This window comes from Rosa chinensis, chromosome 1 (assembly GCF_002994745.2).
Source record: "Rosa chinensis cultivar Old Blush chromosome 1, RchiOBHm-V2, whole genome shotgun sequence".
Classification (NCBI taxonomy): Eukaryota; Viridiplantae; Streptophyta; class Magnoliopsida; order Rosales; family Rosaceae; genus Rosa; species Rosa chinensis.
Genome location: NC_037088.1, coordinates 49,712,764 through 49,723,910, shown reverse-complemented (window position 1 = coordinate 49,723,910; position 11,147 = coordinate 49,712,764). Strand labels below are relative to the sequence as shown.

The following is an 11,147-nucleotide window of genomic DNA, read 5'->3' as shown; positions in this document are numbered from 1 at the left end:
GACTTTTAAAGCGTTGTTTTTCTATAGGATGTCTCTATGGCTAATATTCGTTGTGGTCTTAGATATTTAACTCCAACCATAGGTTGTGTTTCTCTCTCTTTTCAAATGGCAAACATTTTCTCCTATGCTTCCATTACACCACGCCTCACTGCTCAGCACCACCACCTCAGTTTCCAGCCAAATTATCTCAGTTTACAGCCAAGTCAGCGTTACAGTGTCTGCAGATTTCGTTGCAGTGGTGAAAACCCAACAAGGAAATCAACATCCAATACAGAATCCCAACCAGAAAATGCAAATGTAGTGCTTAAGGTTGCTTGGTATGCCTCTGAGTTTTTGGGCATTGCCACTTCGTTTTTCAACCCACCATCCAAAGTTGAAGCTCCTGAAACTGCTCTTGAGCTTGCAAGAGATGGGTCTGGAGCCGTTGATCGTGCCGGAGTAGTAAAATCAATCAAAGATGACTTTGAAAGATCATACTTTGTCACAGGTCAGTGAAAAAAATTTCAATGGAACTGTTTGTTGAACTCTTAGGTTTCATAATGAGTAATAATCTTCATACTTGGATTACTAGGGAACCTCACGCTTGATGCATATGAAGAGGTTTGTGAATTTGCTGATCCTGCAAGCTCATTCAAAGGGCTTCAACGTTTCAAAAGGAACTGTACTAATTTTGGATCCCTTTTAAAGAAGTCAAATATGAAGCTTATGAAGTGGGAAGATTTTGAGGTAATATCAAATTCCACATTTTCTTCCATGAGTTTTCTGATTAGCCAGCTTATGAATCTTTTGCTGCCACCTTGACTGAATAAGTTTAATTACCTCATATCTTTTCATTCACAGTAATTTCTACAAGTTTTCATCTAACTTTTTGTTTGTTTACAGGATAAAGGAATTGGTCACTGGAGATTCAGTTGTATCTTGTCATTCCCTTGGAGGCCAATTCTATCTGGTATGCTTTTGTGCAGTCACTTGTTAACTACATGTATCAAATAAAGACTAATTTTGCGTCTGTGAGAGTTGGAACATATGACATTTCCATGGAATAAATTTCTTCTGGTCACCTGTATAGCACTTGATGTAAAAAGATTGTCACTCTAGTCCATCTTCAAACTTTAGCATCAAACCATTTGTTAGTCACCTCATTTGATACATGGGCTAAAATCCCACAAGCCTAAAGGGCACTTCAAGTAAGAAATGACACCTTCATTAGCTAGTTTAATAAGGTAAATGCTTGTTTAGCTTGTTTTTAAACCACTCTGACACTGTTGTTGCAGCAAGTGGATACACTGAGTACTACTTTGATGAACGGTCAGGGAAAGTGTCCAGGTAACTTATTGTTGCACAATAAGGTAACTTTTTCCCTCTTTTCCAAACTTGTCATATATAACTCAAAGTCGTTGTGTAAATTTTCAGGCATGTAGAGCACTGGAATGTTCCCAAAATGGTTTTACTGAAGCAGATTTTAAAGCCAAGCAGGGGATTCTGGCTTAAGAAAACAGGTGGTTGAAGAATTGCTGTTTGTGGAAAAGGAGGGTCAGAGTAACAAGCTATGGCCAACTTCTTCGGACTCTGATCACAATTTTGATGGTTTATGTATGTGGAAAAAGAAGTTGTAAATAATGGAGGAGTGAGCTAGTGGAATTTATGGTTATGTACTGTTGATATGTTGGGATTTGTCAGTAAATATGAGATATGTACATCAATGACCAAAATGAATGTGAATTTGGGTGATTTCAAATTCCACCAGATTTGGTGTCATCACCTTGCAAATATCCTACATTAATCAGTCCCCATAAGCATAAGTTGCAAACAGGGGTCTGCTTAATAGTATTTTTCTAATGGGAGTAGGATTGAATTTGAAAGTGATATAAAGGTGTTAATAAGAGCCACCATCCTTAAATTACTATTCATTGGCCCCATATTTTTCTGGTTAGTCCAGTCTACTGTTATATAATTGTTTTTTTTTGTTAGTCAAGTCTACTACGATATCTATTCTTTCTTTGGTGACCCCAGGTCTACTACTACTACTACTACATATTGATACCATAGATTCAATGTTTTGGACAAAACCTTTCTCTAGGCACCTTCAGACTAAGCCATGGCGTTCCCATTCTTGGAAGTAGTTGTTGGTACGAATCAATTTCTATCTCTCGCTCACTTTTATCTTCTCTTCTCCTCTGCTCACCTTCATGTTCTACAGCTTGTAACTGCTTTTAACTCGTAAGCTTTTTACAGGTTCTATGATATTGATGTACATATTTGAAACTTACTTGGATTTGAGGCAACATTCAGCACTCAAACTTCCAACACTTCCTAAAAATTTGGAAGGAGTAATCAGCCAAGAGAAGTTTGAGAAGTCGCGAGCCTACCGTCTTGAAAGAAGGTATATCTGATTCTTTCTGACCATCATTTCTCCTTTGTAATCTCAACTGATGTTTTTTTTTTCTTGGCTTCAGCCACTTCCGTTTTCTTTGTCAGTTAGTGAGAATACTTGTGGAATCAGCAATTTTGTTCTTTAAGGTTTTGCCTTGGTTTTGGAAGGTCAGTAATATAAAGTGGGATTCTGTTTGTGGGAATCTGCTTGATGCTCTACTGTCGGTGTTTGATTAGTTCTGTTTTCGTTTTGACAATCTCAGAAATCAGGACACTTCGTAGATTTAGTTGGCCTCAACGAAGAAAATGAAATACTACATACCCTTGCATTTTTAGCTGGTGTGATGATTTGGTTAGAGGTAGGCACATTATTGCTAATAGCTTATAAGTTTCTGAGAATTGATGAACAATTAAATTGGTATTTGAATTACAATGATTTTCTAGATAGATCTATACTCTATTGGTTTATAAAGGTATTGATAGTCTGCATCTCTTGACCAGATCACAAATTTACCATTTTCTCTCTACTCCATATTTGTGATCGAGGCCCGTCATGGTTTTAATAAGGTTTGTATTGCTACTCGGACCTCACCATGTTTCGTCCCATCTTTTATCTCGATTGTTTCTTGTTGATTTAATTTCTAACATGAATTTGTATCTGTTTTACAGCAAACAATATGGTTATTTTTTAGTGACAAGCTTAAAGGAATTTGTCTTTCTGTTATTCTTGTCCCACCTATTGTGTCTGCAGCAATTTTAATTGTAAAGGTAAACTCATCTATTATATTTTGAGCAAATCAGCTTTCTATTTTCCTTGCTTGGTTAATCTTTCATGACTTATTAATCATATAGTGTTTCTATAAACCTCAGAATTTTCTGGTTAGATTTCTTTTTCATTTTCAACTATGTGGTTACAGAAAGAAGGTGCTTACTCGGTCATTTATCTGTGGGTGCTCACGTTTGTTCTTTCTCTTGTGATGATGACAATCTACCCTATTCTAATAGCCCCACTCTTTCACAAGTTCACCCCTGTGAGTTTTCAAAATTTAAATGATGATTACTGAAACTGATCCATTCTTCTTGTTATTATGTTCGGTTCTGTTGTCTTAATTTCCTTGTTACATGTGCCATTAGCTTCCAGAGGGTCAGCTACGAGAGAAAATTGAGACGCTTGCTTCATCCCTTGAGTTTCCGTTGAAGAAGCTGTTTGTGGTTGATGGATCCAAAAGGTCAAGTCACAGCAATGTGAGGATTCAGCTTTTTCACTATCTATATTTTGTTCTCAATAGTGGTAATTGTTGTGGACTTACTGATGTTAACTGTTTATCATCATACAGGCCTATATGTATGGATTTTTTAACAACAAGAGGATTGTCCTCTATGATACACTGATTCAGCAGGTATTTTGCACCAAAATATTTATTCTTTTGCATTTTTATGGTTAGTTAATTTGTTGCAACCAGTTATATATGTGAGAAATTAATGATTGCAGTGCAAAAATGATGAGGAAATTGTAGCTGTTATAGCTCATGAGCTAGGCCATTGGAAGCGTAATCACATAGTGTACCTTTTAATTGCCAACCAGGTATATATGCTATCATTTTGTATTGCAAATTTATGTCAGTTCTGGTTGAATTTTAAATTTCCGATCAGTAAAGTTCTTCAATCTTGCTTTATGATTTTTCTACTTGGGTGCAGATCTGTGCACTTCTATACATTGGGGGCTATACTCTTGTGAGGAACTGGAGTAGTCTGTTTCAAAGTTTTGGGTTTCATACTAGACCACTAATCATTGCTCTCATCATATTTCAGGTATCAATACATAGCCATTTTGCTATTGCCAATTTCTTTCTTCCTGTTTTTCTTTCATGCTAATCTTGTACGTGGTTCTGATATGTTATATCATAAAAACTTGACGTAGTTTGGTACTACACTTTTTGTTTACAGTATGCAATAACACCTATTCAAAATCTAGTATACTTTGCTGGTAACCTTGTGAGCCGAGCTTTTGAATATCAGGTGAATCTGTACTTCACAGTTGGCTTTTCATTTCTCTTCATTCGCCAGATTTGTTTCTTATCAGTTTTTGTTTTTGTAGGCTGATGCTTTTGCTAAGAAACTTGGTTATGCCTCCTCGATTCGAGCCAGTCTGGTTAGGCTACAGGTAATTTGTCTAGCTCATCATCAACTCATGTTGGAGGATATGTGGCATGGCTTTTGGTCTTTGCATTACCTCATTGTGTTTGAAATCTTACATAGCTTGCTGCCTTGCTGCTAAAACAGAATGCTATTTTATTTTTCTTTTCAGGAAGAGAATTTGTCAGCTATGAATATTGATCCTTGGTACTCAGCATATCACAACACTCACCCCACGCTTGTTGAAAGGTTAGCTGCAATTGGTCAGACGGACAAGGAGGAATGCAGTGCATGATGAGCCAAAAGATAATAATGTAACTGTAACTGGGTAAAGTTAATAGAGGATGATACTATACGGTTGTCTTTGCCTATTTTATAGTAGTGCTAATTGCGAATATTCGAGGATTGTAAGGGTGTCTTTACGTTGTTGAATCTCTCGAGAATATTATATTTCATCTCCTCTATATATTGAAAAATCTCAATTTCATTGTTCTAAAAGGGAAAATTCTGTATACATATGATGTGTATATATACAGCTCAAATACATACATAGAGATGTATATGTATGTATATTGACAAGCTTTTCACATGGTGTTATCAATAACTGAGATCAAGACTGTTGAACTCATTTTTGTACGAAAGTCAAATGAGCAAATACGAGCCGAATTAGAACTGTATCGAGGATCGATATGTGTTAATAATTAATATGCAACTGATTAATTTAGAAAGATGATATAATCAGACCAAAAAATAAAAAACCGATTAATTTAGAATATAGTTACACACAGAAAAAAAGAAAAAAGAAAGCAACAAAACTATTTAGAAAAGACTTGCATGTGAATCACATGGTCTCTTCGTCAAATGAGTGAATAGAGAAGATCACATTAACTTCTCTGACCCATGCCGGACATATCCAATTTTCTCGGGAGTCAAGTCGTCCTTGGGAAGTCCTAATGATTAGTTAGTATATTGTTCACTTACCAAAAGATGGTCTATTTTCAAATTAAGATAGCATTGCATAGTTTCTTATTCAGTTTTAGTTTCAAAGGTAGCCTAGATAGTTACTTGAAGTTGGGTCAGCTGCGGCGCCATTCTTTTCTGTAACCATACGACTAAAGTATGGTGAGGAATGATGACCAGCGCCATATTCAACAAAGGTTAATTAGTTTCTTTTCATCTATATATGATCGTTTCTATATTCCCTTTGCTAGTGGCAAAATTTTAATCTGTGTCTTTTACTTTTCTTTTATTAGTGCTAAAGTTTCTTTATCATTCCTACAGAGTTGAGGAGGCTGGAAGATCTACACCTCAACCCCTTATGAGTTGGATGAAATCGAATATTTCATGGGATCGGACATCTATAATTTCACCTGCAATTGGAGACGTCTCAGCAGATCCTTTGTTCTTTTATATTGATGAAGATAACAAGTGCAAAATATACGAGCGGCTTAGATTTTTAGTTTGCCTCAGCCCCGACGAAATCAAGGCTGGCCCTGCTCGATCTCATAACCTAATCCTAATGATTCTTGTCCGGAAAAGAAATGTCTTCAGAATCTAAGCCGCCCGTAACATGGACTATTACGGAAGGAGGATCTGTAACAGGGACTTACAATACAGAATTAATTGTAATAGGGACCAATTGTTAAGGAGGCCCTTTCCCTCTCTTAGCTGCTTTCAAGCCAAAAAAAGAAAAAATCAAAAGCTTCATCGTCGCAAGCACTCTTCATTTCTTGCTTGACTGAAAGTTATGATGTCTGAAAGCAGAAGCAGCAGTACGCAAGCAATCTGCTTCTGCAATATTTGCTTCCTAATTATTTTCATCAATTTCTTCTCCCACTTTGCTCATCCACTCTCCTTCAACATAAATCAGTTCGACCAGAGTGCAAATGGAGTTGTCTTTGAAGGTGATGCCCAGTTTTCATCGGGAAGGATTGAGCTCAACCCAGGCACTTATTTCGATGTTGGACATGCTATTTATGCAGAGCCTTTGCACCTATGGGACACTGCTACTGGATCACTGGCAGACTTCACTACTCATTTCACTTTCATGGTCGACTATGGTGATGAAGGGTGGAAATTCAGCGATGGAATTGCCTTTTACCTTGCTCCTGTTGGCTACGGTATTCCACCCAACTCTGGCGGTGGTGAACTGGGATTATTCAACACCACCACCAATTTTAATGCCAAGATTGTAACCGTAGAGTTCGACTCCTGGGGAAACGAAGACTGGGATCCACATCCACTCCGGCCCCATATTGGGATCAACATCAATGAAATCTCTTCAGTTCAATACGCCGATTGGAATCCCAGTAACATGACCGGGAAGATTGGTAATGCATGGATAACTTATAACGCTACTGCCAACGACCTTACTGTGTTTTGGACATTCGAGCAAAACACAAATCCCGTTTTTCCAGGCAAATCTACTTCTTCCATTACTCACAATGTTGACTTGCGAAAGGTTCTCCCTGAAAGGGTTACAATTGGTTTTTCTGCTTCGGCCGGATTATACCTCGGGCGGCATTTTTTATGTTCATGGGAGTTTAATTCGACTTTGTTGGATAGCGATATTAGTAGAGCCGAAAGCAAGGGAAAGAAGAAAAAGATATTCTTGATACTGGACATTGCCCTACCTGGCTTCATTTTGATGCTTGGTGCAGTCATATGTTGGTTGATGGTATTATGGAATCGGAGAAACAATTACTCCGGCGAAGTCTCTGATCTTGAGAAGCTAGCCTTTCCAAAACGATTTGCTTACCAAGAATTGTTTGTTGCCACCAACGGGTTTGCAGACGATAGAAGGCTAGGCCAAGGAGGGTCGGGGCATGTATATAAAGGACTCATACAAGACCTTGGAGGCTGCATAGTTGCCGTGAAGAGAATCTTTGCAGAACCTGATCAGCATTATGAGAGAGTCTTCATCAATGAAGTCAAAATCATAAGCCGCTTAATCCATCGAAACCTAGTGCAGTTCATTGGGTGGTGTCATGAGCAAGGTGAATGCTTACTTGTTTATGCATATATGCGTAACAACAGCCTTGACACCCACATATTTGGCACCAGAACAACCCTGCAATGGCAAAACAGGTACAAGATAGCTTTGGGGTTGGCCTCAGCAATTCACTATCTACATGAAGAAGCAGAGCAATGTGTTCTTCATAGGGATATCAAATCAGCTAACGTACTGTTGGATGAAGACTTCAGCACTAAGCTTGGTGATTTTGGTATTGCTAAGCTCGTGGATTCCCGCTTCAGGTCTCAGACAAGAGAGGTGGCAGGGACTTTTGGATACATGGCCCCTGAATATGCTATTGATGGGAGGGCTAGTAAGGAATCTGACATTTTTAGTTTTGGAGTTGTAGCCTTGGAAATTGCTTGCGGAAGGAAGACTTACCAAGACGGTGAATATCACTTGCCACTCTTTAGGTGGGTTTGGCAGTTGTTCCTTGCAGGAAATATTCTAGACGCAGCTGATGAAAGATTAGAAATGAATTATGATCGAAATGAAATGAAATGCTTGTTGATTGTTGGACTATGGTGTACTCACCCCAATAACAAGGATAGACCCAAAGCAGGACAGGTGATGGAGGTTATTCAGCATAAAGCACCATTGCCGGAACTTCCATATGACATGCATAATTATCCAGAACTGCCTCAACCTCAATACCAATTTCAGACTGCATCTTCTTCTAGCTATATATAGTACCTGAGTAGTAGAAACAGTCACTAAATAATGTGAAGGGCAAGGTGAAAAAGGTGGAACCAGTTCATCAGGATAAATTCTTGTCATTACTTTTTATTTTGCGTGCAGTTTTTTTTTTAATGTAATAAATTAAGTGTTTGTGTCCCCAAGTCTAGACCTTGTTTAATTTATGGAGTTTAAATAATTTGTTGTTTATTGGAGGCTGGCTGCGATATATATGATACCATTGGTTAATTGGCTTATGCAGTGCAGTCTGGTTGGGAACTTGGGATAGTGAATTGTCACAGGGTTAAAGTTGTAAATGAAATTGCTTGTTTCCTTTACTCTTTGTCAAGTATTTAAAGTTTGTTTTGATGTGGGGTGTCTTTCAAGTTCAAGGTTTTTGGCTAACAAAAGCAGAGAATAATAGGAGTGAGAGAGAGTTTTAGAAGAGCGCTTGTAGGCAGCATTAGAATTTGAAGCTTCTCCTGTTTTTGAATTCTTCCGAAGGATGTGATGGACATTTGATTTCATCTACTTGTGTATCATCTAATTAGTTTATATATTGTTGACTTACCAATGGACAGTCTATAAAATTGAACAAAGAGAGCATTGCATAGTTTCTTAGTCAGTTTTGGTTTCGTAGCTAGCTAGCTCGCTTCGCTAGTTACTTGAAGTTGGGTCAGCTGCAGCGCCAATCTTTTCTGGAACTTACAAAACCAAGTATGGTGAGGAATGATGATCAAGACCATATTCAACTAAGGCTAATTAGTATCTTTTGTACCATAGACAACCCCCACTGTGTAACTTGGTACGACGGTGCTTTTGTTGTACAGTGGAATCTGCAGGACACGCAAAATAAATCTTAAAATCTGTGAGTTGCTAGCTACTGTAGACATGCAGTGGTGTTTCATTAGTATATCATTTGGTGTGTAAATCATTATTGTTTGGGCCGGATATGTAATTTATAGAACTGACTTTTCACAAGGTATTAGGCAGATTATTATGAGTGGTACCGATTGGCAATTTCTGACAATTATTTTACCAGTCCAGAATTCTGCTGGTGCTACCGATCTTCAAGTATCAGAAAAATAACAATGTAAACTCTGAAGATTTAGCAAAAATTTGCAATCTACAATTACCTCCAAAGATTAAGGTGTTTAATTGGTTATTTCCTTAAAAGAGGTTTTCCAAGAGACATGCATAGAATGATAGAATCTTAATGATGTTTGTCATTCTTTCAGGACCTGTTCATATGCAGATGAAGTTGGCGAAACTTAGATCCCTTATTCCGTACAGTTCTTTCATTTCAGTCTAATATAGTGGACTGAATTATGCAGATGGAAAATTAGACGGTGTTTGTTTGTGGACAAATTCTTTCCGGTTTGCTGAAACATATCGGATATATCAAACTTCCCGAATAAGCAGCCTACTGATCAGCAGCTTCAGTACATATGTCTAGGTTCCTTGGAAATAGTAGGCAGTGAACTGATAAAGTTGAGATTCATAAATTTAGAGAGAAACACATATAGCTACTAGGTTGGACACCTCATCAGGCTAATTGTGTTGAGCTAAGTTTTGATGACAACAATCAGTGACGTTTGTTTGTATGATATCCCTAGGGATCTCTTAGTATTTTTTTAGTCATCAAGTCTAGTACTTGTTGTAATATTTGTGGATAATCACGTAAATAGATGTTGAGTAATATGTGTATCCCTAAGTGATTGATAGGTTGTAATTGTTAGAGTGATTGAATTGTAATTGAGCATTACATTTTTGTGTACACCATGTAGTCCTATATAAAACTCCTCATTGTGAGATGAATAACACATATTCTATTCCCTATGTCTAAACTCTCTCTCTCTCTCTCTCTCTCTCTCTCTCTCTCTCTCTCTCTCTCTCAAACTCTCTTACCTTTTATTTTACAACACGTTATCAGCACGAATAGTTCTACCATTGAGATAGGATTGAGGACCGTTAACCAAATCTCTAAGATTGTGAATTGGCAACAAATGAAGGATAATCGTTCAATCTGGTTTAGGATCTGAATCACAAACAAGCTATTGGATTGGCCGAGAAGACAACCTTTTTTTTTTTTTTTTCTTGAGGTAGGGCCAAACAGCTGCCCTTAAGCCATAGGCCCATAACCATTAATAAAACCATAGAATACAGGGGGGGGGTGGACATAGTGCCTAAACCCCAAATTATATATAATAAACCATAAGAGAACGTCCCAAAATAATATCAGGAGTCTCTACTAATGCTATGTATTCTAATACGCACCAATTAGCAAAGAGTGCACAACTTGCTACTTACCGGAAACATAATGCTCACGCGAAGCCATAATCCACTAAAACCAACTTTCCCACTATGTAACGTTGCCACCAAAAAATAAATCCGGTGACACTTGGTTTCATTCTGCCACTAGAAGGCTGCGACCATTTGACAATGCAAAGAACTTGCCGCCGTCCTAGGTGAGACACGGCACTCAAAGTGCACAAACCGAGACGACGCCCACCTCGCCCTACTATCCTAAAGTAGGAATTTATTAAGGGCTCAAAGCCAACTAAAAATAAAAAGCAAGAAGCAACTCCATGAAATACTAAAAGGTAAACATAAGTTAAAGCAAACAAGCAAGGCCCAAATGGGTCCAGGCCCAAAATCAAGATAAGAACTGGTTTCAGAAGCCCACTAGCAATGGCCCAGGCATGCCCAGCACGAACACCACCATCGCACCACCCCTGCTAGATCACCTCCAATGGTCGACCACCGTCGCTCCACTCCTTTCTCACTGCCCGACTAGGTTTCCCTCCAAGCGTCTGTTTTGCCTCAAAATCGTCTCGGCCGAAGTGAGGGCCGAGGGACCTGTGGTTGAATCGTCCTTCTGAAATTGCGCGGGCGTGCCAACTCGCGGCCGAATGGCCGACTGAGGTTTCTGATTTGAATGGTGCGTGAT

The 11,147-nt window shown here is 38.4% G+C and overlaps 3 protein-coding genes across 5 annotated transcripts; all 3 read left to right on the top strand.

Annotated features, from left to right (window-relative positions):
- The first annotated feature begins 25 nt into the window (after positions 1–25).
- LOC112181763 lies at positions 26–1,746 on the top strand. The gene is made up of 5 exons (XM_024320163.2): positions 26–487; positions 572–726; positions 883–949; positions 1,275–1,326; positions 1,414–1,746. Exons 1-5 carry the CDS (start codon positions 37–39, stop codon positions 1,505–1,507), a joined length of 819 nt encoding a protein of 272 aa, XP_024175931.2. The 5' UTR covers positions 26–36; the 3' UTR covers positions 1,508–1,746.
- Positions 1,747–1,841: 95 nt separating this feature from the next.
- Positions 1,842–5,034, top strand: LOC112181760 (CAAX prenyl protease 1 homolog). Of its 3 annotated transcripts, XM_040516954.1 has the most exons (15): positions 1,842–1,929; positions 2,014–2,129; positions 2,236–2,383; positions 2,457–2,541; positions 2,637–2,732; positions 2,875–2,940; positions 3,043–3,141; positions 3,291–3,404; positions 3,508–3,618; positions 3,711–3,773; positions 3,866–3,958; positions 4,072–4,185; positions 4,321–4,392; positions 4,472–4,537; positions 4,682–5,034. In XM_040516954.1, the coding sequence occupies exons 2-15, from the start codon at positions 2,099–2,101 to the stop codon at positions 4,802–4,804; spliced, it is 1,281 nt and encodes a 426-aa protein (XP_040372888.1). In that variant the 5' UTR covers positions 1,842–1,929; positions 2,014–2,098; the 3' UTR covers positions 4,805–5,034. The 3 variants fall into 3 exon arrangements, with proteins under 3 accessions (XP_040372888.1, XP_024175928.1, XP_040372889.1); XM_024320160.2 differs by lacking the exon at positions 1,842–1,929 and having other exon boundaries at positions 1,963–2,129; XM_040516955.1 differs by lacking the exons at positions 1,842–1,929; positions 4,321–4,392 and having other exon boundaries at positions 1,963–2,129.
- A 1,225-nt stretch (positions 5,035–6,259) lies between these two features.
- Positions 6,260–8,212, top strand: LOC112181759 (L-type lectin-domain containing receptor kinase IX.1). Its single transcript, XM_024320159.2, has one exon. The coding sequence runs from the start codon at positions 6,260–6,262 to the stop codon at positions 8,210–8,212; it is 1,953 nt and encodes a 650-aa protein (XP_024175927.2).
- Positions 8,213–11,147: the final 2,935 nt, after the last annotated feature.

Excerpts from the sequence above, each read along its gene's own strand:
- LOC112181759 (XM_024320159.2), top strand. The coding sequence starts at position 6,260 with ATGTCTGAAAGCAGAAGCAGCAGTACGCAAGCAATCTGCTTCTGCAAT.
- LOC112181760 (XM_040516954.1), top strand. The coding sequence starts at position 2,099 with ATGGCGTTCCCATTCTTGGAAGTAGTTGTTG. Across the intron at positions 2,130-2,235 it reads ATTCTTGGAAGTAGTTGTTG|GTTCTATGATATTGATGTAC; the intron begins GTACGAATCAAT and ends AGCTTTTTACAG. Across the intron at positions 3,405-3,507 it reads TCTTTCACAAGTTCACCCCT|CTTCCAGAGGGTCAGCTACG; the intron begins GTGAGTTTTCAA and ends ATGTGCCATTAG.
- LOC112181763 (XM_024320163.2), top strand. The coding sequence starts at position 37 with ATGGCTAATATTCGTTGTGGTCTTAGATATTTAACTCCAACCATAGGT. Across the intron at positions 488-571 it reads AAGATCATACTTTGTCACAG|GGAACCTCACGCTTGATGCA; the intron begins GTCAGTGAAAAA and ends TTGGATTACTAG. Across the intron at positions 950-1,274 it reads TTGGAGGCCAATTCTATCTG|CAAGTGGATACACTGAGTAC; the intron begins GTATGCTTTTGT and ends CTGTTGTTGCAG.